Source organism: Squalius cephalus (assembly GCF_949319135.1).
Source record: "Squalius cephalus genome assembly, chromosome: 12".
NCBI classification, from domain to species: Eukaryota; Metazoa; Chordata; class Actinopteri; order Cypriniformes; family Leuciscidae; genus Squalius; species Squalius cephalus.
The window spans coordinates 33636091-33658996 of record NC_137133.1 but is presented as its reverse complement, the minus strand read 5'-3'; the positions used below and the strand labels follow the sequence as shown (position 1 = coordinate 33658996).

The following is a 22906-nucleotide window of genomic DNA, read 5'->3' as shown; positions in this document are numbered from 1 at the left end:
GCAGAGACTATTAATTCATCAATAATTATTTATGATCATTTATAGGGAGTTTACAGAGAACAGATGATCAGAACAGCGGGCCTGTTAAAAATCTATAAACCGTTTTTGTTTGAAAAATCCTTACAGTCACCATAGTTACCATTCACAACCAATCCCAATCAACCATCCATCCAAGATCCATCCAACAAAATCATACATCCATTTTAATCTTTCTACAGACTACCCAAGTGTGCAGTCTACATAAGACTAAAATCTTCTCAATTTTTAAAATTACTCAAGGTTTATAACCTTCAAATGTCAAATATGCATTACTTTTCTAGTTACAATTATTTCCCTAGTAAGGTTATTGGATGATTAAAATTCAACAATAAGGTACTAAAGTTTGGCTCCGTTTAATGTACCTTGTTACGAGTCATTAAATCATTCTTCTCATTTGGTCAAACAATAAAACACTGAGAATGGCATAAAAAGCTGCTAAATCCACAATCTACGAAAAAATAAAAATTCACACACAATCTGAGAGCCGTAACAATCTGATCTATAACCAAGATTTTCACAGAGTATACAAGAGACAAACCGAATGTCATGAGTGAAATGTGCGTTTATAAAAAAGCATTAAAATATGAGAGTTTGCTGGGATTGAGCGAGACCTGGAGATGTTTGACTATTTAAAATGCCATTTGGTAAAAAATCATTCTGACTACACGTCGATAGTAATATGGTGTTAGTGTGATGTATAAGCTATATGTAAAATAAAAATAGAATAAAACACTCTGCCTTCTGTTGATGCTCATAATGTACATTTCCCACGCTCTGTTCAAAAGATGTGTGTCATCTGTGTATGTTCATGTGTGTGCCTTTAATCTGGCTTTAACTTAATCTGAAAAGTGCTGTTTAGCTCCTGACTGTGTGTGTTTTTGTGTCCACAAATGAATATTACAGAATTTCCATCATGGTCTATTTTATGATTCATACTTCTTTTATCTGCTTATTAATATAGCCAACAATTCAATGTTCAATTCAATTCAAAAATTTACTGTAATCTATGAGCCCATCCTTATCATATGGACGCATACGTTCTTTATCAGCATTTTTTCTTTACTAAGGGAATGTGTATAAAGCATGAAAACACAACAGACCAGATGGTGTACTTTTGATCTGTTGCAATGATGGAAAGTGTGTTTTTAAAATATAACAAATGATGACAAATTCTCAGTTAATACAACCTTTGGCTGTGGATGCTTCTGCATTTTTTTCTTTTTTTTATGTATCTGTTTCAGAGCTGTTGCCTGTTGGGAAGTGCATGAGCTGTAGTGCTCATTTGGGAGACACGGGTATGTGTCTCCTCTCTGTCCTCAATAATTTACTGTCCCCTTTTGGAAAAGTCACAACATAATATAATATAAAGTGTCAATGTCCTAGTCTTCTTCATTCTTCTCATGATTTGTCTAGTATTTGATGTGGGAGAGAGACTGTGGTTGTCTTTGCGACAGGTTTGTCTTTGCCCTTCATGAAGAAAGTGAGCAGTTCTCCTTTTCCTTTCACGAAGATGGGTCCTCTTTTGACGAAACGGAAACCATACTCTTTCAGGATGTTATAGCAGTCCTCCACCACCTGGGGAGCACCAACACCATGAAAACACACACATCTGTGTTAGAGCCAGAGCTGAGTGATACTGTGAATATTTATAATATGTTCCTTGAAGTCAGCGCCATTAGGCTAGTTTGTATCCGAAGTATGAGTACGTTAAGACAGAGATGTTTTAATAGAATCTCTAAATTACATTTCTGTCACAAAAATTGCATTAGAGGTGGAAAGTTTAATTCATATAATTTCAGACTGTTTTAAAATTGATTCAGTGATTTATTTAAATCTTCACTCAAAAATGTACAGAGGTCTCCATGCAGGCAGCAATAAAATAATAAAACAACTTAAATATTATACACTGTATTTTATATAGTTTATATATATTAATATTAGGGCTGTCAAACGATTAATCGTGATTAATCGCATCCAAAATAAAAGTTTGTTTTTACATAATATATGTGTGTACGGTGTATAATTATTTTGTATATATAAATACACACACATGCATGTATATATTTAAGAAATATTTGCATGTATATACTGTATATATTTATATTATATATAAATATTTTATATATAAATAACACATTTTTCTTAAATATATATGCATGTGTGTGTATTTATATATAGAAAATAATTATACTCCATACACACACATATATTATGTAAACACAAACTTTTATTTTGGATGCGATTTATCGCGATTAATCGTTTGACAGCCCTAATATTAATATATATATATTTATATTGGTGCTGCATATAAATAATGATGATTTAATATTGATTAAATATCAACCTTCCTTCTGTTCCTTCTCGTGAAAAACAGTGTGGAAAACATGCCGATATTTGACTATATGTTAAGTTAAAATGTTTGTATTTTAATATAATTCATAACTATATTGGCCAGTTAGTTTTAAATACATTTTTAATTCTAAATATATTTACTTTAAAAAATAAAATAAATAAACAAATAAAACGTATATCACCTGTATGTTACCCATCACCCCAGTGGACTCCATACGACTGGCCACGTTCACAGTGTTTCCCCAGATATCGAAATGAGGTTTGCGCGCACCAATCACTCCAGCTAACACACTCCCCTTATTCAGACCTGACAATAAAACACACACACGTTTGATTTTCAAGCTTTATGAGAAATTTTTTTTTTACTGTACAAACTGTATATTCTCTCCCCTTACACTAACCCTATCCCCAAACCTACCCATCACAGAAAACTTTCTGCATTTTTACATAAAAAAAATAAAAAAACATTACTTAGTATGATTTATAAGCGGTTTTCCTCAAGGGGGCCAAAAATATCCCCACAAGGACAAGGATTTTGGATATTGCCATCTTTGTGGGGACATTTTGTCCCAATAACATGGGGTTTACCAGGACCACACACACACACAAGCACACACACACACACCTGCTGGGTTTTCATGTTATGGGGACTTTCCATAGCCATAATGATTTTTATACTGGACAAACTGTATATTCTGTCTCCTTACACTAACCCAGCCCCTAAACATAATTTAATATGATTTATAAGCTGTTTTCCTCATGGGGACCAAAAGAAATGTATATATACAAGTAACATAGGTCTGTATTTCTGTTTGCTGACCTATGCGAAGCATGAAGTTATTGAATGACTGTTTGTTTAGGTTTCCAAGAATGACTTTCATAGCCAGCGCGAAGTCTGCCAAATCAGCGAAGTGTTGCCAGCGCTCCAGGATGCACTGATCCTCAATCTGTATCACACACACATCATCATCATCATCATCAGTATCACAGACTCCATTGTTGTAAGCATTATGCGCTATAGAGTGTGTTGTGTAGCGCACCTTGCGGTCGGCGTATCCGTTAGTGTTGCTCTCCGGCGTCACGCCTGAAGCTGCCATGTATGTGCTGCCGATGGTCTTGATCTTCGTAATGTGGCGAAACTCAGAGCGATCCAGAAGCTACTCAGAGTCAAATACACATCACATGATTTTAAAGAGTATTTCTGCCGAACAAATGATGAGATATATAAAGAAATAAAGAGCAAGAGACACTCACACTGTCAAAGTCAGAGATGATCTCATTAAGGATTCGGAGGCATTCTATCCCTCCATTGTTTATAGTCTCCTCCGTGTAAAAGTCAGAGAAGTTGGGAATAGAGGCGAACATCACGCCGATCTCATCATACGACTGACTGTAAAGTTCCTGCAATAGACAAATAAACATCAATATGCACATTTATTAAGGACTGAACGCATTACTCTGTATCCAGGAATATACTCCCATACCTCATCTCGCTTCTTGGAGCCCAGGAAGTGTTTGGCCACGTGATCAGGAAGCATGTTAGTGACCAGTGCCTCGTTATACGTTCTCATTTCGTACACCTTCTCCTTCTGATCGTGTACCTCAACCTTCCACAGAAACAGCTTACGGGACTGTCGTTCCACCTGAGAGAGAGAGAGAGGAACAAGAATTTACATGCTAAAACAGAGGAGAGGAAATAAATAAATCGAAAACGAGATGATTCATCTAAAAGGAACACGCCGACTTTTTGGGACTTAAGCTTATTCACCATATCCCCAAGAGTTAGATAAGTCCATACATACCCTTCTCATCTCCGTGCATGCCGTAACTCTGTCTGACGCACCCACCGCTAGCCTAGCTTAGCACAAAGACTGGAGGTAAACGGCTACAGCTAGCATACTGCTCTCAATAAGTGACAAACATTTACATGTTGTGATTTGTATAGTCACAGCGAGTACAAATAACAAGGTAACATGAGACACAGCCATCTTCTAACCGTATACAGTGAGGAAAATAAGTATTTGAACACCCTGCTATTTTGCAAGTTCTCCCACTTGGAAATCATGGAGGGGTCTGAAATTGTCGTCGTAGGTGCATGTCCACTGTGAGAGACATAATCTAAAAAAAAAAATCCAGAAATCACAATATATGATTTTTTAACTATTTATTTGTATGATACAGCTGCAAATAAGTATTTGAACACCTGTCTATCAGCTAGAATTCTGACCCTCAAAGACCTGTTAGTCTGCCTTTAAAATGTCCACCTCCACTCCATTTATTATCCTAAATTAGATGCACCTGTTTGAGGTCGTTAGCTGCATAAAGACACCTGTCCACCCCATACAATCAGTAAGAATCCAACTACTAACATGGCCAAGACCAAAGAGCTGTCCAAAGACACTAGAGACAAAATTGTACACCTCCACAAGGCTGGAAAGGGCTACGGGGAAATTGCCAAGCAGCTTGGTGAAAAAAGGTCCACTGTTGGAGCAATCAATAGAAAATGGAAGAAGCTAAACATGACTGTCAATCTCCCTCGGACTGGGGCTCCATGCAAGATCTCACCTCGTGGGGTCTCAATGATCCCAAGAAAGGTGAGAAATCAGCCCAGAACTACACGGGAGGAGCTGGTCAATGACCTGAAAAGAGCTGGGACCACCGTTTCCAAGGTTACTGTTGGTAATACACTAAGACGTCATGGTTTGAAATCATGCATGGCACGGAAGGTTTCCCTGCTTAAACCAGCACATGTCAAGGCCCGTCTTAAGTTTGCCAATGACCATTTGGATGATCCAGAGGAGTCATGGGAGAAAGTCATGTGGTCAGATGAGACCAAAATAGAACTTTTTGGTCATAATTCCACTAAACGTGTTTGGAGGAAGAAGAATGATGAGTACCATCCCAAGAACACCATCCCTACTGTGAAGCATGGGGGTGGTAGCATCATGCTTTGGGGGGGTTTTTCTGCACATGGGACAGGGCGACTGCACTGTATTAAGGACCGGGGCCATGTATTGCGAGATTTTGGGGAACAACCTCCTTCCCTCAGTTAGAGCATTGAAGATGGGTCGAGGCTGGGTCTTCCAACATGACAATGACCTGAAGCACACAGCCAGGATAACCAAGGAGTGGCTCTGTAAGAAGCATATCAAGGTTCTGGCGTGGCCTAGCCAGTCTCCAGACCTAAACCCAATAGAGAATCTTTGGAGGGAGCTCAAACTCCGTGTTTCTCAGCGACAGCCCAGAAACCTGACTGATCTAGAGAAGATCTGTGTGGAGGAGTGGGCCAAAAGCCCTCCTGCAGTGTGTGCAAACCTGGTGAAAAACTACAGGAAACGTTTGACCTCTGTAATTGCAAACAAAGGCTACTGTACCAAATATTAACATTGATTTTCTCAGGTGTTCAAATACTTATTTGCAGCTGTATCATACAAATAAATAGTTAAAAAATCATACATTGTGATTTCTGGATTTTTTTTTTTAGATTATGTCTCTTACAGTGGACATGCACCTACGATGACAATTTCAGACCCCTCCATGATTTCTAAGTGGAAGAACTTGCAAAATAGCAGGGTGTTCAAATACTTATTTTCCTCACTGTATATACTGGGAACTATATTCTCAGAAGGCGAAGCACTGCTACTTGTGCGGAGTGATTTACTCCAACTCTGAGCGAACTCTCTGCTCCTCACCACGGGGCTTCTCAGGTGCTGCGAGCAAATCACTCCACCCAAGTAGCAGTGCTTCCCTTCTGAGAATATAGTCAGAAGATGGCTGGGTCTCATGTGACTTTGTTATTTGTACACGCTGTGACTATAAAAAGAGTATGTATGGACTTATCTAACTCTGGGGGATACGGTGAATAAGCTAAAGTCTCAAAAAGTCGGCATGTTCCTTTAAGGCAGGGTTTCTCAAACTCGGTCCTGGAGGGCCACTGTCCTGCACAGTTTAGCTCCAACCCTGATCAAACACACCTGAGCAAGCTAATCAATGTCTTCAGGATCACTAGAAACTCACAGCTAGGTGTGTTTGATTAGGGTTGGAGCTAAACTGTGCAGGACAGTGGCCCTCCAGGACCGAGTTTGAGAAACCCTGCTTTAAGGGGTTAATCCCAATAAATTAATTTCTGATAAATGTAAATGTTTAAGATGTTGTCGGACATACGTGGCGTGCAAAGTAGTAGAAACTCATCATCATGATGATAATCATCACGGTCAGCAGATATCTGGTGGGAACCACTGAATACCTAGAGAGCCACAGAAAATAATGAGAAATCAGGTATTAGTAAACTTTTTCCACTTTTGTGAGCGGCATTTCAAATGCAAAAACATTTAATTATTGCATTTAATCACTAAACTGGGTGAAAAAAACAATAGAAATACACTATAAAAAGAACTGTGCTGTATTTAATTAAGTTCTCAGTCTCCTTTCTGTGTAAATTTGGCTCATTATAGATTGTGCCTAATTCACAAAACCCTGTTTAAGAGACATGTTTGTGTATTGTTATTGATCATAGCAGCAGTAACTCATTAAATAGTGATGGAATAATGGAGAAGAGCATCAAAAGAGCATTAGAGCATATATACAGACACAACAACTAGGCTATTCTAAGTTAATTCCCTTCTGAATTCTACATTTAAAAAACTGCAAGTTACAAATCTATTCTATATACATTAGCATTCAAATGTCTTTTTTTTTTTAAATAAATACTTTTATTCGTTAAGTGTTCAGTAAATCAATCAGAAGTGACAGTAAAGACATTTATAATGTTACAAAAGCTTTATATTTCAAATAAATGCTATAAATGCTGTTCTTTTGAAGTTTCTACTCATCAAAGAATACTACAAACTTGTATTGAGGTTTCCACAAAAAAAAAAAAAAAAATAAAAAAAAAAAAAATAATATATATATATATATATATATATATATATATATATATATATATATATATATATATATATATATTTATATTTTGTACTCTTTCAGAAGATGCGTAATAGCGCCCCCTACTGTATAACAGTGAAAACACAGAAAGCCGGAAAATTATGGCAATGGCGGGGAAAGAACCTATCTATAAAGAACCTATCTATAGAGTGCCTATAAATACAGCACTCTTCGAGTATTCAAGTATTTCTGGACTCAAGCTTGAGCTCGACTCACCTGTAGTCCAGGTAGCGAATGAAATCGTAGATGTCGTAAATGTACATCCAGCTGTGGATGTTTACAGCACCTGTTACTATGGTAACCAGCAACATGAGCGCCAGCTTGACGACATGGCTGAGCTGTACGAGCATGACGGTTGCCACCAGAGACAGCACTGATATGTATCCATAATGTTTGGGGTTCTCGGCACATCCGCCGTCACCCAGAGACTCGAGCGTCACGCCGGAAGTGGAGTTCAGGAGCAACAGGGGGGGCTGAACACAGCTCAGCTAACAAAAAATAACAAGAATCTTACATTGAATCTTTAAAAGCCTAAATTTCATAATTGAATTGAAAAATGCAACAGAATTGCACTTGAAGTGAGACTTCCAACTTGCATGACATCCTACAAACATGCCAATCACAGAGAATAATAATAATAATTGGAAAAGAGGTGAAATGTGTTTTATCTCACCATATCAGCCACTTCAGCCATGGTCAGAACAAATATGGCGGCCATGGCCCATGTGTTACGAGCCCAACGTGTGCGGTCGATCCACAGCGAGAAGGACACCAGCCTCCGGGAGAAGATCTGATACACACACACACATCACAATGTTACATGGATGGTCTTGAAGCATTAAACTTACTAAAATTTAAATAAAAATAAACTATTCTAAATAAATAGCTAATAACTACATATATTTATATATATTAGATAAAGGTTATGTTTAGTTTTATTGTGTTTTGGTTTTTATTTTCTCTTTTTGCCTGTGTTACCGGTTATTGTTTGGCTATGTCTAAAATCGCCCTTTATACCCATAAACAGGGCATTAATTGAGGGGACACCATTTGTAGTGGTGTCCGAAACCATAGTGGACGCTATCAAGCGCACTCATTCAATCCTACAATGCACTGTAATAGTGAGTGTACAACTGATGTACACTAGAAAATACCCATAATGCACTGTGAGAGTCGCGCGTCGAAATAATTCTCGCATCTGACCATAAGATGGCGCCCGCAGGAGAATCATCCATCCATCCATTCTCCATTCTCTGGTCCAATGTGGGTACAGCGTAATATCATACAGGTATAAATTCATTTTTATATTGTTTAATTAAGGTTTATACATAGTGTCCATGACACAGTTTAAGTTTAAATCTTTTCATCTCACTACTGGAGCTGCCAGTATTCTAAGCTTCAAACTATTATTACACAACAAGCACAAATTATGCAAAAGCGGCAGACGCACTCAATTCAAAATAAATGAACTCGTTTTCATTCACTGCCTTAAGTGAACTACACTAGTGGACTAATGTAGGGAATAGTGAATGAGGGTATGGGGGAGATTTCGGACACAGCCTTAGTTTCCATAGTTACTCATTAGTTACACACCTGTTCTTAGTTCTGTTAATTACTCTGTGTGTATTTAAGTCTCGAGTTCTCACAGTTCTTGGTTTATAATATGTTCTATTATAATGTTTGTCATTAAGTTTCACGTGGTTGTTTTGCTTGCTTTTTCCTGTGATCTGTGTGAGTGTTTCCCTTTGGATTTTGGACTGATTAAAGACTGTTTTGTTGATATTCCTGAGAAGTGATGTAAAGTCCAATTCATTTCTGCAAACCGCTTCAAAAAAACAATTAATTAGTTCCTTACGTCATCACGCCATGAGGTCACTACGCATTTCTTTTCTAACAACTCAAGAGTCATGTTATATCAAGCAAGGAAACATTCAAATAAAGTAATCTGTGTGAAATGCATATTGAAACATTCAAATAAAAAGTTTTTTGTGTGAACGCATATTGCTGATTATTGCCTTTCTCTCACTTAAGTTAATGGTGTTTGTGGTCAGTTTAATTTGCGGATCCTTTATGTCGGATATGACTGACCAATATTGATTAGCCTACATCTTGGAATAGATTCCTAAATGTTTTGCATCTACAGCAAACATTAAAGACACTGATGCACAAACTACATATCTAAAGTATATAGAAAGATCTTATAAACTTCTTGATTTCGCTTAACAACTTAAAATATAATCTGCATGCACAATAAACTATAGTAACACTTGTTTACATCTCTTGACAGAAAGGTTTTTGCAGGTTTTAATAAAATGTTATTTAATAACAGTAGTCATAATAAGCATATTTCCAGTACGTGCCTCATGCCTTGCATAGTATCGTCAACTCACTCATCAGACTCCTCTGTAATCCTGGGCAAACTTCGACAGTTGGTTGAACCGGCTCATTCGGTTCTTTTTGAGTCGGACGAGCTACTTCGGCTGTGCGTCTTGAGTCATCAACCCGAAATTAAAATTAGTTTCAGTTCGATTAGTGAACCGGCTCGACCGGTTACTTCCTGAGAACCGGCTCAAAAGAACGAATTCGTTCAAGAATTGAACATCACTATTCCTGAGTTGTGCGAATTACTGCAAACCGAACGTGACAAAAATATGAATAAATACTACAATAGTATATAAATAAAATAATATAAAATACTAAATATATAAAATACTTATATATGTACCAAGTACATAAAATACTAAAATAACACTGCTCTCTCAGGTGAATCACATTCAGCTTATATTTAACCCCAAAGCAAAATGCAAAATGTTATTTCTTTTTTATTTTTATTTTGGGGTGAATTATGATCTAAAGATGTTGTCATGGAGTTCACTCTTTCATCTACTGCTGTGAGGTTGAACCAAAGTCCATTTCAAGGAAAGTCTGTTCACTCGGCGGCCATATTTGCAATGCCTCCGGGCAGCTATTTCGGGCATACAAGACCAAGTCCTGTCTACTTGAATGGGGAAATCCTGAAATCTCAAAAGCTGCTTGCTGAACTCACAATTAAATAATATATTTCAAATCAGCCACAAAATCTGATACGAACTATCCCATAAATGTTGTTTCTTATGCCCAAATAGCGCTAAAATAGAGATTTTTTAAGGAGGGACTTATTCCGCCATGTGTGCATTGAATTTCTCCCATTCATAGGTAATATGAGTGCACCATCTTTGTATATCTAAAGTCTTTGGTTGAACTCACTCGAGGAAAGATGGCCGCAAGTGAACACAGAGTCAGAATCAGAAGTAACAGCTCACCAACAGCCAGAGTCACGTAATTCACAATCAACCTGTCAGAAATCAAGCAGACATGTATCATTATTACACAGCAGAAGTGTTAGTTTTAATAAAATGTTACATGAGTACATTGATACTGATATCATTTATCACGTTGTATTAGTAATTAATTATTCATGAGCTTCACTCACTGCGGATCTATGAGCATTTCCATGGCTGAGGTGAAGATCAGAACCACACAACAGCAGATGAACGCAACACCCGTCTGTCTCTCCTTCTCTGCCGAGTAACGAGACTCCAGATCAGAGTCTTTAAACCTCAGAGTGAGAACATCCGTCTTACTCTCCTTCAGACTGAGAGAGAGAGAGAGAGAGAGAGAGAGAGAGAGAGATGGTGATGTGAAACAGGGGCATAAAAGCAAAACCACTGGGTTCAAATAAGAATAAACGGTCATTACGTCTCCTCTCTCTCTCTCTCCAGCAGAGCTTTATTCAACAGTTGGTTCAAATGCTCGTCTTCCAGTCCTTCATCTGTCATACTGGCCAACTGTAGCTGCTGAGAAACCAGACGCACAGGTCAAAGGTCAAGACAGATGGACAGACAGACAGATTGACAGACAGTTAGATAGATAGATAGACAGACAGACACAGACAGACAGTTAGATAGACAGATAGATATATATATAGATAGATAGATAGATAGATAGATAGATAGATAGATATACAGACAGACAGACACAGATAGACAGATAGATAGATAGATAGACAGACAGACACAGACAGACAGATATATAGATAGATAGATAGACAGACAGACACAGACAGATAGATAGATAGATAGATAGATAGATAGACAGATAGATAGATAGATAGATAGATAGATAGATAGACACAGACAGATAGATAGATAGATAGATAGATAGATAGATAGACAGATAGATAGACAGATAGATAGATAGATAGATAGATAGATAGATAGATAGATAGATAGATAGATAGATAGATAGATAGATAGATAGACAGATAGATAGATAGATAGATAGATATATATACAGACAGACAGACACAGATAGACAGATAGATAGATATAAAGACAGACAGACACAGATAGACAGATAGACAGATAGATAGATAGATAGACAGACAGACACAGACAGACAGATAGATAGATAGATAGACAGACAGACACAGACAGATAGATAGATAGATAGACAGACAGACAGACACAGACAGATAGATAGATAGATAGATAGATAGATAGATAGATAAATACATAGATAGATAGATATTCAGACATACAGACAGACAGATAGATAGATAAATAGATAGATAGATAGATATTCAGACAGACAGACAGACAGATAGACAGATAGATAGATAGATAGATAGATAGATAGATAGACAGACACAGACAGACAGACAGACAGACAGATAGATAGATAGATAGATAGATAGATAGATAGATAGATAGATAGATGATAGATAGATAGATAGATAGATAGACAGACAGACACAGACAGATAGATAGATAGATAGATAGACAGACAGACAGACACAGACAGATAGATAGATAGATAGATAGATAGATAGATAGATAGATAGATAAATACATAGATAGATAGATATTCAGACATACAGACAGACAGATAGATAGATAAATAGATAGATAGATATTCAGACAGACAGACAGACAGATAGACAGATAGATAGATAGATAGATAGATAGATAGATAGATAGATAGATAGATAGATAGATAGATAGATAGACAGACACAGACAGACAGACAGACAGACAGACAGACAGACAGATAGATAGATAGATAGATAGATAGATAGATAGATAGATAGATAGATAGATAGATAGATAGATAGATAGATCTCACCTGTGTTTCTGACTCCTCAGGTGTGTTCTTTAATGATGTGCTGCTGCCGCTGGTTTCTGTGGTGTTGATCACCTGAGGAAAGTTTGAGATGAGTTTGAGATGAGAACAACAGATCAGAGAATATGAATGAAGCTCATGATACTCACTGTGCCGTTGCTCACTCCATTTGTTTTGTGTGTTTCTTTGGACAAGCACACCAGGTACGTGTCAATGCCTTTCTCCAGAAGATACTCGCAGCGTTCTCCTCCACTGCCCTCCTCCAGCTCAAACTCACCATGCAAACAGTCCTTTGTGCTTTGAGAGATGTGCACACGCCTGCAAACGCAGCAGAAACAGAGTCATCCACACTGTAATTCAACAAGAAACTAATTGTTTAAATACAGATTTGAGTTGATCTCACCCAGGGATTCCCCCTGACTCCATCTTGTTTGCCACCGTAACATCAGTGGACCAAACGTCGAACTGCCAGCGCTTCTGTCCCAGGACTCCCCCCAGGACGGTTCCCGTGTGCACGCCGACACGCATGTCCACTCCCGTCTGGGTTTTTTCACGCACGTAGCTGAACACAGGTGAGAAGCATATGAGCCATTTGGACTGTCTTGTTTATAGCTGAGTAATTCATTTTATTCAATTATAAAATCTATAATAACTTTCTTTTATTATTATTATTTTTTTCATATTTGCATATGTACATTGAATATATAATACAAAACATTTCTATTGATCTATTTTGATATATATGCTTTGTTTGATTTTTAAACATGTAAACTAAATTTATCTATACATTTTTATAGTTTATATAATAATGTTTATAGTTTATATATGATATATTTATTTAAAGATATTTAAAAAAAAAAATCAAATATGTTTTTGTATAATTTTAAAGCCTTTGAAACTGTACAAAAATAAGAACATTTTTTATAATATATAAATTAGTTTGTAATGTACCATAAGATTTAACTAAAAGTATTATATTATATATTACAGATAAAACCCCTCCCATATGGCATCCACCCAATGATTGGATACTGCAGGTACAGCCCCTCCCAGTGATTGGATACTGCAGGTAAAGCTCCACAGTGATTGGATACTGCAGGTAATGCTCCACAGTGATTGGATACTGCAGGTAATGCTCCACAGTGATTGGATACTGCAGGTAAAGCCCCTCCCAGTGATTGGATACAACAGGGGCACGTTCAAGTTCAAAACGGTGCACAACGTTTTGCTACGGTTTCCGGGTTGAACGTCATGTTTCCTGGAAACGGCGTGCACCGGTGTGCAACCTTTTACTGTCGGGGTTTGACGGGGTTTGAGACGGGGTTTGAGATACGTTTTCTCTTGTTTGGTGGGTGTGTCAGAACTCCAGTCCAATCAGCAGCAACATGTATAAAGCACGCGGTATTAAAGTGAACTCGCACAATGGGTTCAAGGAAAGTAATTTACAAATGTGTTCGATGCAGCTCGGTATACGCAACAACTGAGGATATTAGAAAACATGTTTGTCGTAAGTTTTATTGTAAAAATATAGGATATCAACATAATGATGTAGTTGTTTATATTTTTAGCTTCATTGCAAGTGTATGACATTTGGTATAGAAATAAACAATGGTAATTAAGTGCTTTTCCTAAAAATGAGAAAGAAAATACAGGGTATTAAAACAGTATGAACTACAAATAAAGTCAGTATGTGAGGCTAAATAGATGTGTTTTAGTCTGAATTAGGTAAGATGTGTGCTTCAGTTTCAGTTTCAGCAATCCCTTCACTCGATTGGGATGTTCTCTTTTGTTCTGGGCAGCAAGTGCAGTAACTGTAACATCGGGCATATTTTGTAGTATTAAACACATATTTATACCGACTTCATCAGGCTCCTAAAATTCTTCACAAAGAACACAAAGAATGGCCTTCTCAGATGCCATAGTTGCAACTCTTGCATCATCAGAACAGTGTGTTCAACGCATCACCGTTTCGGTTTAAAAAACGTTGTGCAACGTTTTGTCGGGGCTGAAAGCAGCCCAGGTAAAGCCCCTCCCAGTGATTGGATACTGCAGGTAAAGCCCAGTGATTGGATACTGCAGGTAAAGCCCCTCCCAGTGATTGGATACTGCAGGTAAAGCCCCTCCCAGTGATTGGATACAGCAGGTAAATCTCCACCCAGTGATTGGATACTGCAGGTAAAGCCCCTCCCAGTGGGCGTGTACTCACGAGATGGCATCCACCATAGACAGGCCCATCATAATGGAGCAGGCCGCGTGATCTTCACGGTAATCTGGCAAACCGCAGATACAGTAATAACAGTCTCCCAGAATCTTGATCCTCAGCTGGTGGTGTTGCTGTTAAAACATACAGTCAGATAAGAAATAAAAGTGCCTTGCCATAATAGCAAATAAACTGCGTGTGGAAGTGTCAGTGTTTCTTGTATCCTTAATACTGGTGATTATATGCACATTTGTACCATGCAAATTGCCCACAACATATGCTTTTGTACTCTTTACGGCTTTTTTTGTATTTTCTTTACAAGGTGGACATTTATAAATGTTTAAAATGTGTGTGTTGGCTGTTTTTACTCACTGCTGCTAGTTTGTCGAAGCGAGCAAACAGTTCGTTGAGTAGTTTGACAAGTTCTTTCGGAGTCACGGCAGACGACAGCTGTGTAAAACCTACGATATCTGCGAAAAGGATACTGGAAGAGAGAGATCATTACATTAGTGTAAAGTCAGCCTGGTTTAAGTCAACATAAAATGACAACCTGTTTTATTTCCACGATTTGAAGTATTTCTGACTAAAACAAGATATTCAGCAAGGAAAAATATGTAGGTTTATTTATTTCGTATTTTTTTATACAATCATTAGGACCAATTTTTTTTGAGTGTATTGACAAATCTGGGTGAATCTTTTGGTGAACAGATTGTAAAGAATAACTGTGGTGAATCAAAATCCCAGCACTTGTGGTAATAAAAGAAGACAGGGTGAAAATCATGGACAGGTAGTGTTTTACCTGACATTTTCGTGGCGGTACATGTACATGGTGTTGAACTGCTGAGCATCTGATTTCTGATTGGCTTCTTTTTTCATGCCCTGAAGCATCTCATCTGCTATGTGCTTCGGCAAGATGGACAACAACAACTCCTCCTAAACACACATATAGAGAGAGTGCCTGTCAAGTTTGGGAACATTAAAAAAATTATAATGTTTTTTTAAAGAAGTCTCTTCTGCTCACCAAGGCTGCATTAATTTAATCAGAAATACAGTTAAATATTGCGAAATATAATTACAAATTAAAATAACTGTTTTCTATTTGAATATATTTTAAAAAGTAATTTATTCCTGTAATCAAAGCTGAATATTCAGCATCATTACTCCAGTCTTCAGTGTCACATGATCTTTCAGAAATCTTTCTTTCATGATTATTTGCTGCTCAAGAAACATTTCTGATTATTATCAATGTTGAAATGAATGATCAATTTAATGCATCCTTGATGAATAAAAGTATTACCTTCACTCTTTTTTTTATCTTATCACAAACGTTTGAATTAAATCATTGTTTCCACAATAATATTAAGCGGCACAACTGTTTTCAACACTGATAATAATCATAAATGTTTCTTGAGCAGCAAATCATTCTGAAGGTCGGAACATGTGACACTGAAGACTGGAGTAATGATGCTGAAAATTCAGCTTTGTATATCAGGAATGAATTCCATTACAATAGAAAACAATTCTTTTGTTTAACATGTCTTTATTGAGTTTTCACATTTTTAGGACAAAAACATTTCAATCCCCAACCAAACCCCAGGCAGGCATATAGAAATACAAAATAGTAAGTTACAAAATTAGCTAGATTCTTCCTACATATAAAACTTCACACATCTAATGCATCTTCAATATTTCCACTTTTAAGAAAATTCAGAAACACCTCCCAGATGTTCGCAAATTCAGATGATTTCTTCTTTGTTATATATGTAAGCTTTTCAAGAGCCAAACAAGATGACAGGTTTCTTAGCCATAGTCCAAGAGAGGGGCAATCAGCCTTTTTCCAATATAAAGCAATAGACCGTCTGGCTTGCAGTAAACACAAATCCACCATTTTTCTCTCTTTTACAGATAAGGAACAATTTTCTGCATATAAATTCAATACACATAACATAGGACATGTCGTGACTTGAGAAGAAGTAAATTGAGAAATGCATTGGGTCACCTCAACCCAAAATTTCTGAATCTCCTCACATTCCCAAACACAGTGAAAAAATGTACCAGGGAATTTATTGCATTTAAAACAAAGATCTGGGATATTTGGGTTAAATTTGTTTAATCTTACAGGGGTTATATAGGTCCTCATTATGCAATTATATTGTAAAAGTCTAAGACGAGTATTTATGGTTTGTGTTTGCGACTTTAAGCAAATTGTACTCCACTCTTCTAATGAGATATCGTTTTTTACATTCTGAATCCAAGCTTGTCTTTTATTTTCACAGCTTTCTTTATTATTTTCTCTTAATGTTTCATATAACTGAGTAATCCATCCTTTATTGTTGCAGTTTTGTAATGTCAGCTGTTCTAATGTTGACATTGGGGGTATTTTACCCAAATTCTTTGAATAGGAGAAAATAAAACTTCTAAGTTGCAAATATTTAAATTAATGTTTCTGGGGTATGTGAAATTTTGCTACAAGTTTATCAAATGACATCAAGATATCATCTTCATATAAATCTGACAATCTAGAGACACCCTTATTCATCCATAATTTAAACCCCAAATCTTTTTTACCAGGGCAAAACTGGTCATTAACCCACAAAGGAGAGAAGCGGGAGAGATCTGGAAGATCTCCCAAAAATTTGTGGGCTTCATACCAGATAGCAATAGTATTTTTAACAAATGGATTGTCTGTTCCTTTTATAAGTACTTTGAGTGGTGCTGAATATAAAAAACTATCGAGTGACGAAAACAATTCTTTTAAATTGTAATCATTTTTCAAAATATTGCTGTTTTTACTGTATTTTTGATTAAATAAATGCAGCCCTGCAAACTTTGTCAGATTCAGATTCAGTATTTTTCTCATTTGGTGGAGCATCAACAGGTGTGTCTAATGTTTGAAACATTTTTTATGTGCTCTCTCTAGTTCACGAACAAAAGAGTGATGTGGGATTTTGGGAGTTCGATCGGAGCACATTAGTCTCTTGATGCGGTTGCCATAGAGAGCTAAACCCGTCAGCTGTGCTCTGATTGGCTGAATGCACTCAACTCCCAGAAGCCCCCACTGCTGCTATGGCATTCTGAGTTTGATGGGGTATCTGGAGAGTGGAGACCATGTGACCACACAAGCAAGTCGGACAGAAAGAGATGCTGACAAAAAAGCAATTAAACCGGAGAACAGACAGTTTGGTGTCAGCGATTAAAGATTCCACTGAAACACTTAACAGCAAATAATGGAACATGTTGTCAATGTGAATGGGGTAAGTTGTCACAAGGGAACCTGCCATTAAATTGCAAAATTTTAACAGTAAAAAAAATATGAAACACAATCCAATTCAATAGCAAAAACGTAAAAGGTAGCATACACTTTGAAACCGTTTCCCCATAAAACAATATGCCCCTTTCAATATTGCTGTTTGTTTGAATGGTCCAAAATAGCTAAATTGACCAATGGTATAAGTTAAGGGTGGGACTGTCACCAACAGCAGGTGGCATGAGTGTTTTGGAAAACATTTTAAAACAGTTTCTATGTTTGAAATTCAGTTTTGTGAAGCGAGTGGACCAAACATTACACTTCTCTAGATTTGGAAAAGAAAAAGATGGTAAGCCATCTAGAGGAGTGGATTTATTTTCTCCTTTTTTACCTTTTCCCCAAGACACACACACACACACACACACACACACACACACACACACACACACACACACACACACACACACAGAAATACTTGCTGTAAGATGTACATTGGATTATCATTTTAAAAAAAATAAATATAAAGAAAATCTGTAATCTAGTTGCAAAGTTAACTTGATGTACTAAAAGGACTAAAACTGAAATACAAATATATAGACAGTTAAAAAAACTAATAAAAATTGCAAAGACACAAAGCTTAATTACTAAAACTTTACCCTAAAATGAAAATGGAAAATATAAATATGAAAAATAATTTTAAGTATTAATAAAAACGATAACACTTTACAATAAGGTTTCATTAGATAACATTAGTTAACTACATTAGTTAACTAATAATAAACAATACATCTACAGCATTTATTAATCCTAGTTAATGTTCATTTCTATATGCACTAATACATTATTAAAACCAAAGGTTGTTTTTGTTAACATTATTTAAAACTCTGTGAACTAAAAAATGAACAGCTGTATTTTTATTAACCAACATTAACAAAGGTTAATAAATGCTGTAAAAATGTATTGCTCACTGTTAGTTCATGTTAACTAATGCATTAACTAATGTTAACAAATGAGACCTTATTGTAAAATGTAACCATAAAAACTATAATAATATCTCAATCTGCTAAAATAACACTGTTGTCAGAACACAAATCAGTTTATTATAACCTCCTATTTTCAAATAAAAATCTTGAAAATTAAAAATAGAAAGTTATTCACATCTAAAATGAAAATATAAGTTGATATGAATGTGTTTTGGTTCCACCTAAAACTAAAACAACACAATGTTTTGCTATAAACTAACACACATGCAGCTCTTAAATGGCAAATAAATGTAAATGTTCGGATGAACTAACCCTATTGCAGCAATTTAATGAGATATTATTTATATAAAGGATAGGACTGATCTTAAAACTTAGTTACTGTGTGACCAACATAAAATAATGTGTGATGGCAAATTTGGACTCTTGGGTCTTTAGTGTCGCTGCTGTCACAATAACAGCAGCCTGGGGAATGACTTCATTACTGCAATAAGAGTGGCAACAGAACACAACCTTCTCTGTGTGTGTGTGTGTGTCCTTGTCTCTATTCTGCTCAGATGTGCCAATAACAGGTAACAGGACACAAGGGCTCCAGAGCGGAGCTCCACCACTGAGCCCAATTAGAGCATCTCTGTACTTTCATTACTCACACACTCACAGACATGGATTAAGCATCCGGCCCACTTATTAGAGAGATCATTTGTGTTTGCAATGCATGTTTGCGTGTACCTGTTGTTGACCCTGTTCCTTCAGCGTTAGACTGACTTCCAGAGATTGTTTGGCCTCTAGGAACGCCGTGCGGTACTTGCGGTCGGCCATGAAATATGACATCACGCCCACCAGCACAGCAGCAAAAAACAGCATCAGATTCGCCACAAGCTACGAGAAACAACACACTTCTGCTTGAATATACACACTCCAGCGACACAGAACATTATGTTTGTTTATATGGAAAATAGTTGTCTGAGTGATGTTTTTGAGCTTGTCCTATGACGTCAATGTACAACTGTTTCTTCCAGTCACATTAGTGACCCTTGATCACAAAACAAGTCATAAGTCGCACTGGTATATTTGTGGCAATAGCCAACATTACATAGGTCAAAATTATAGATTTTTCTTTTATGCCAAAAATCATAAGGATATTAAGTAAAGGTCATGTTCCATGAAGATATTTTGTAAATTTCCTACTGTAAATATATAAAACATTTACTTTTGTGGCTGAATGCATCACAATCGTGAACATAAATGGACAACTTTAAAGGCGATTTTCTCAATATTTCGATTTTTTTGCACCCTCAGATTCCAGATTTTCAAATAGTTTTATATCTGCCAAATATTGTCCTATCCTAACAAACCATACACCAATGAAAAGCGTATTTATTCAGCTTTCATGTGATGTATAAATCTCAATTTAAAAAAATTGACCCATGTGACTGGTTTTGTGGTCCAGGGTCACAAATATCGTCACATTGCATCAGATCCCTCTGTGAGCTCCACCTCCGTGATATGAAACACATGACACGTTTCTCTCGCAACCCTCAGGTGTCATAAAGCCCAGTTTACAGACTGATAGCATAATTATACCACAGTACCACCACCACAGTATTGTTTATAAGGTTTGGTCAAATAAAAAACTGTTAATTTACATTAAACATATATTTAAAATTTTGAAGTTAGTAAGACTTTTTAAAGTGTTTGAAAGAAACCTCTTAAGCGCACCATGGCTTCATTTATTTGATCAAAAATACAGTAAAATTTTGCAGTCATTTTGTAAAATAATAATACAATTTAAAAGAACTGTTTTTCTATTTGAACATATTTTAAAATTTAAATGTGATCAAAGCTCAATTTCAACATCATTACTCTTCAGTGTCACATGATCCTTTAGAAATTTGCTTCTCAATGTTAAAAACAGTTGTGCTGCTTAATAATTTTGTGGAAATTATCTTTTGTAACATTATAAATATTACAAAAGATTTATAATGTCTTTCTCTTTCATTACAAAATCTTTTGTAACATTATAAATGTCTTTACTGTCACTTTTGATCAATTTAATGTATCCTTGCTAAATAAAAGTATCAATTTCTTTTTAAAAACCTCTTACTGAAAAACTGTTTTTATAGATTTCACGTAATTTATACGTTATCACGTGATTTGTGAAGTACCATTTTGATATTACCCTTTACAAAAAGTACTGTGGCTGTAACAATTATATTAGATTTGATAAACACCATGGTAAAATGATCCCAAGATATCTGAAAATGGTAATCACCTTTACAATAAAGGTACTGTGGTGATACAATGGTACAAGGAAGTGCATTCAGAACCATGATATATAGGCCTAGCTATCTGTGGCAAGTCTCGAGTCCCACGGAGGAGCTCCGGAAGGAGAAAAGGAGGAGTGAGGACAGTGAAGGTCGAGAGAGGACCAGGCCTGGACTATTTATGTTAGTGTTTTGTTTTTAAGCGGCAGTAGTCTGTGAGGGACTGCCACTTTACTTTCGTTTTGTTGTGTGTTTATTTTATTAATAAAATATGATGTTGAACTTTTGCGGTATCACCTTTAAACGTTGTTACACTATCATCACTCCAAATCACTGTAAATCATTTCTTCACTTCCAGAAAAGTTTTCGTCCCTGTTATTTGAAGTAGGAGTATCTGATTATGTAACCTGACAAAACAAGAAGTAGTCCAGTGTAAGTGTGTTTGTGTCACCTGTCTGATCAGCACGGTTAACTGTAGCTTATCTTGTTGTCTCTGCGCAACTGTGAACCCCAGCAGCAGCGTGTGCGCGCAGCACGAGAGCGCGCTCAGGAGCGCGATGTGCGTGAGCGTCAGCGGGAGCGTGAGGAAGAAGGAGAAGATGAAGAATATCTGCCACCCCACCGTGTCACCGGCTTCGTAAAATCCCGCGAAGTTTAAACTGAAGTAGCACAGCACGTGGACCGTGATGAGCAGCCACAGCGCGTACGGCACGAGGCTCCGGGACACAGCCTCTGGCAGCAAACGGAACCGGGACACGATGTAGAGCAGAATATCCGAAACCAGTCCACCTGCCGCCACCGCGAGCGTGTTGAGTTTATCCTGAGAGTAAACAACCGCGCACATGATGATCACATAACTGTTGAACACAGCCGCGAACACGATCAGCACCAGTAGCGTCTCCTGCCGCTGGCGCAGAAAATACGTCTGATAAACTTTCTCGAGAGACTCCGGGTTAAACTTGAGACGCATGAAACGCGGCAGAGACAGAGACTGAAACCCGCCAGACCCACGCGTGTGCGGCTCCGCCACGGTAACCGTTACCGGACCGTCCTGAATCCCGTTCACGGGCATACTGCAGCTCTAGTCAGGTTTCACGTGTAATGGACTACTGCTATCTGTGGTGGATCCGTCACGGCTGTCCGGGTTTATTCCGCTCGGGTTTGAGTTGAAACACACCGGAGAGGTTCAGTCTGTCATTCCTTAATGATCTCCGGCTCCGTTTCCATGACAAACACATCTCGAGCTGCTCTTCCACATCCTTTAATCACAACAAGAACGAAGCAGAAACAAAGCAAATTGGTTACAGTTACAAAAAATGTTGGTCATAAGTTATCATGTCTCTGTAACACTAATAAATTATTAACAATTCAATATTTAAAAAGTAGGCCTACATATGACCAGATCAATTTGCTTAGATTTGAATCGTATTTTCATCCCCAAAAACGTTAGTGTTTATAAAAATTTAAAAAAGAGTATAGCGTTTGCCTCAGTCATTTAGCATTTGAGGTATCAAATTTTCATGTGATAATTGCTTAAGATTTTATCACGGTATACGGTATTTTCACGATATATATTTATTTAGTGCTAGTCTAGAACTGGTTTAATAACTTTTTTTCTTATAACAAAAATAACTGAACATTTAAAAACCATAAAGTAGCCTAATACATAAAAATGTATAAAATAAACAAACGTTTCAAACACGTTAAATTGCAATTATAA

General features: G+C 36.9%; 1 protein-coding gene across 1 annotated transcript; it reads right to left on the bottom strand.

Moving 5' to 3' along the window:
* Window positions 1-28: 28 nt before the first annotated feature.
* On the bottom strand, window positions 29-22614 carry adcy3b (adenylate cyclase 3b). Its single transcript, XM_079888580.1, has 20 exons — window positions 21638-22614; window positions 19652-19801; window positions 15495-15628; window positions 15068-15179; window positions 14702-14829; window positions 12899-13057; window positions 12645-12813; window positions 12499-12570; window positions 11074-11171; window positions 10808-10969; window positions 10582-10669; window positions 8009-8125; window positions 7552-7823; window positions 6556-6637; window positions 3876-4034; window positions 3646-3792; window positions 3432-3548; window positions 3212-3338; window positions 2574-2698; window positions 29-1614 (listed from the first exon to the last, which is right to left on the bottom strand). Exons 1-20 carry the CDS (start codon window positions 22256-22258, stop codon window positions 1438-1440), a joined length of 3216 nt encoding a protein of 1071 aa, XP_079744706.1. The 5' UTR covers window positions 22259-22614; the 3' UTR covers window positions 29-1437.
* Between the last annotated feature and the right edge of the window lie 292 nt (window positions 22615-22906).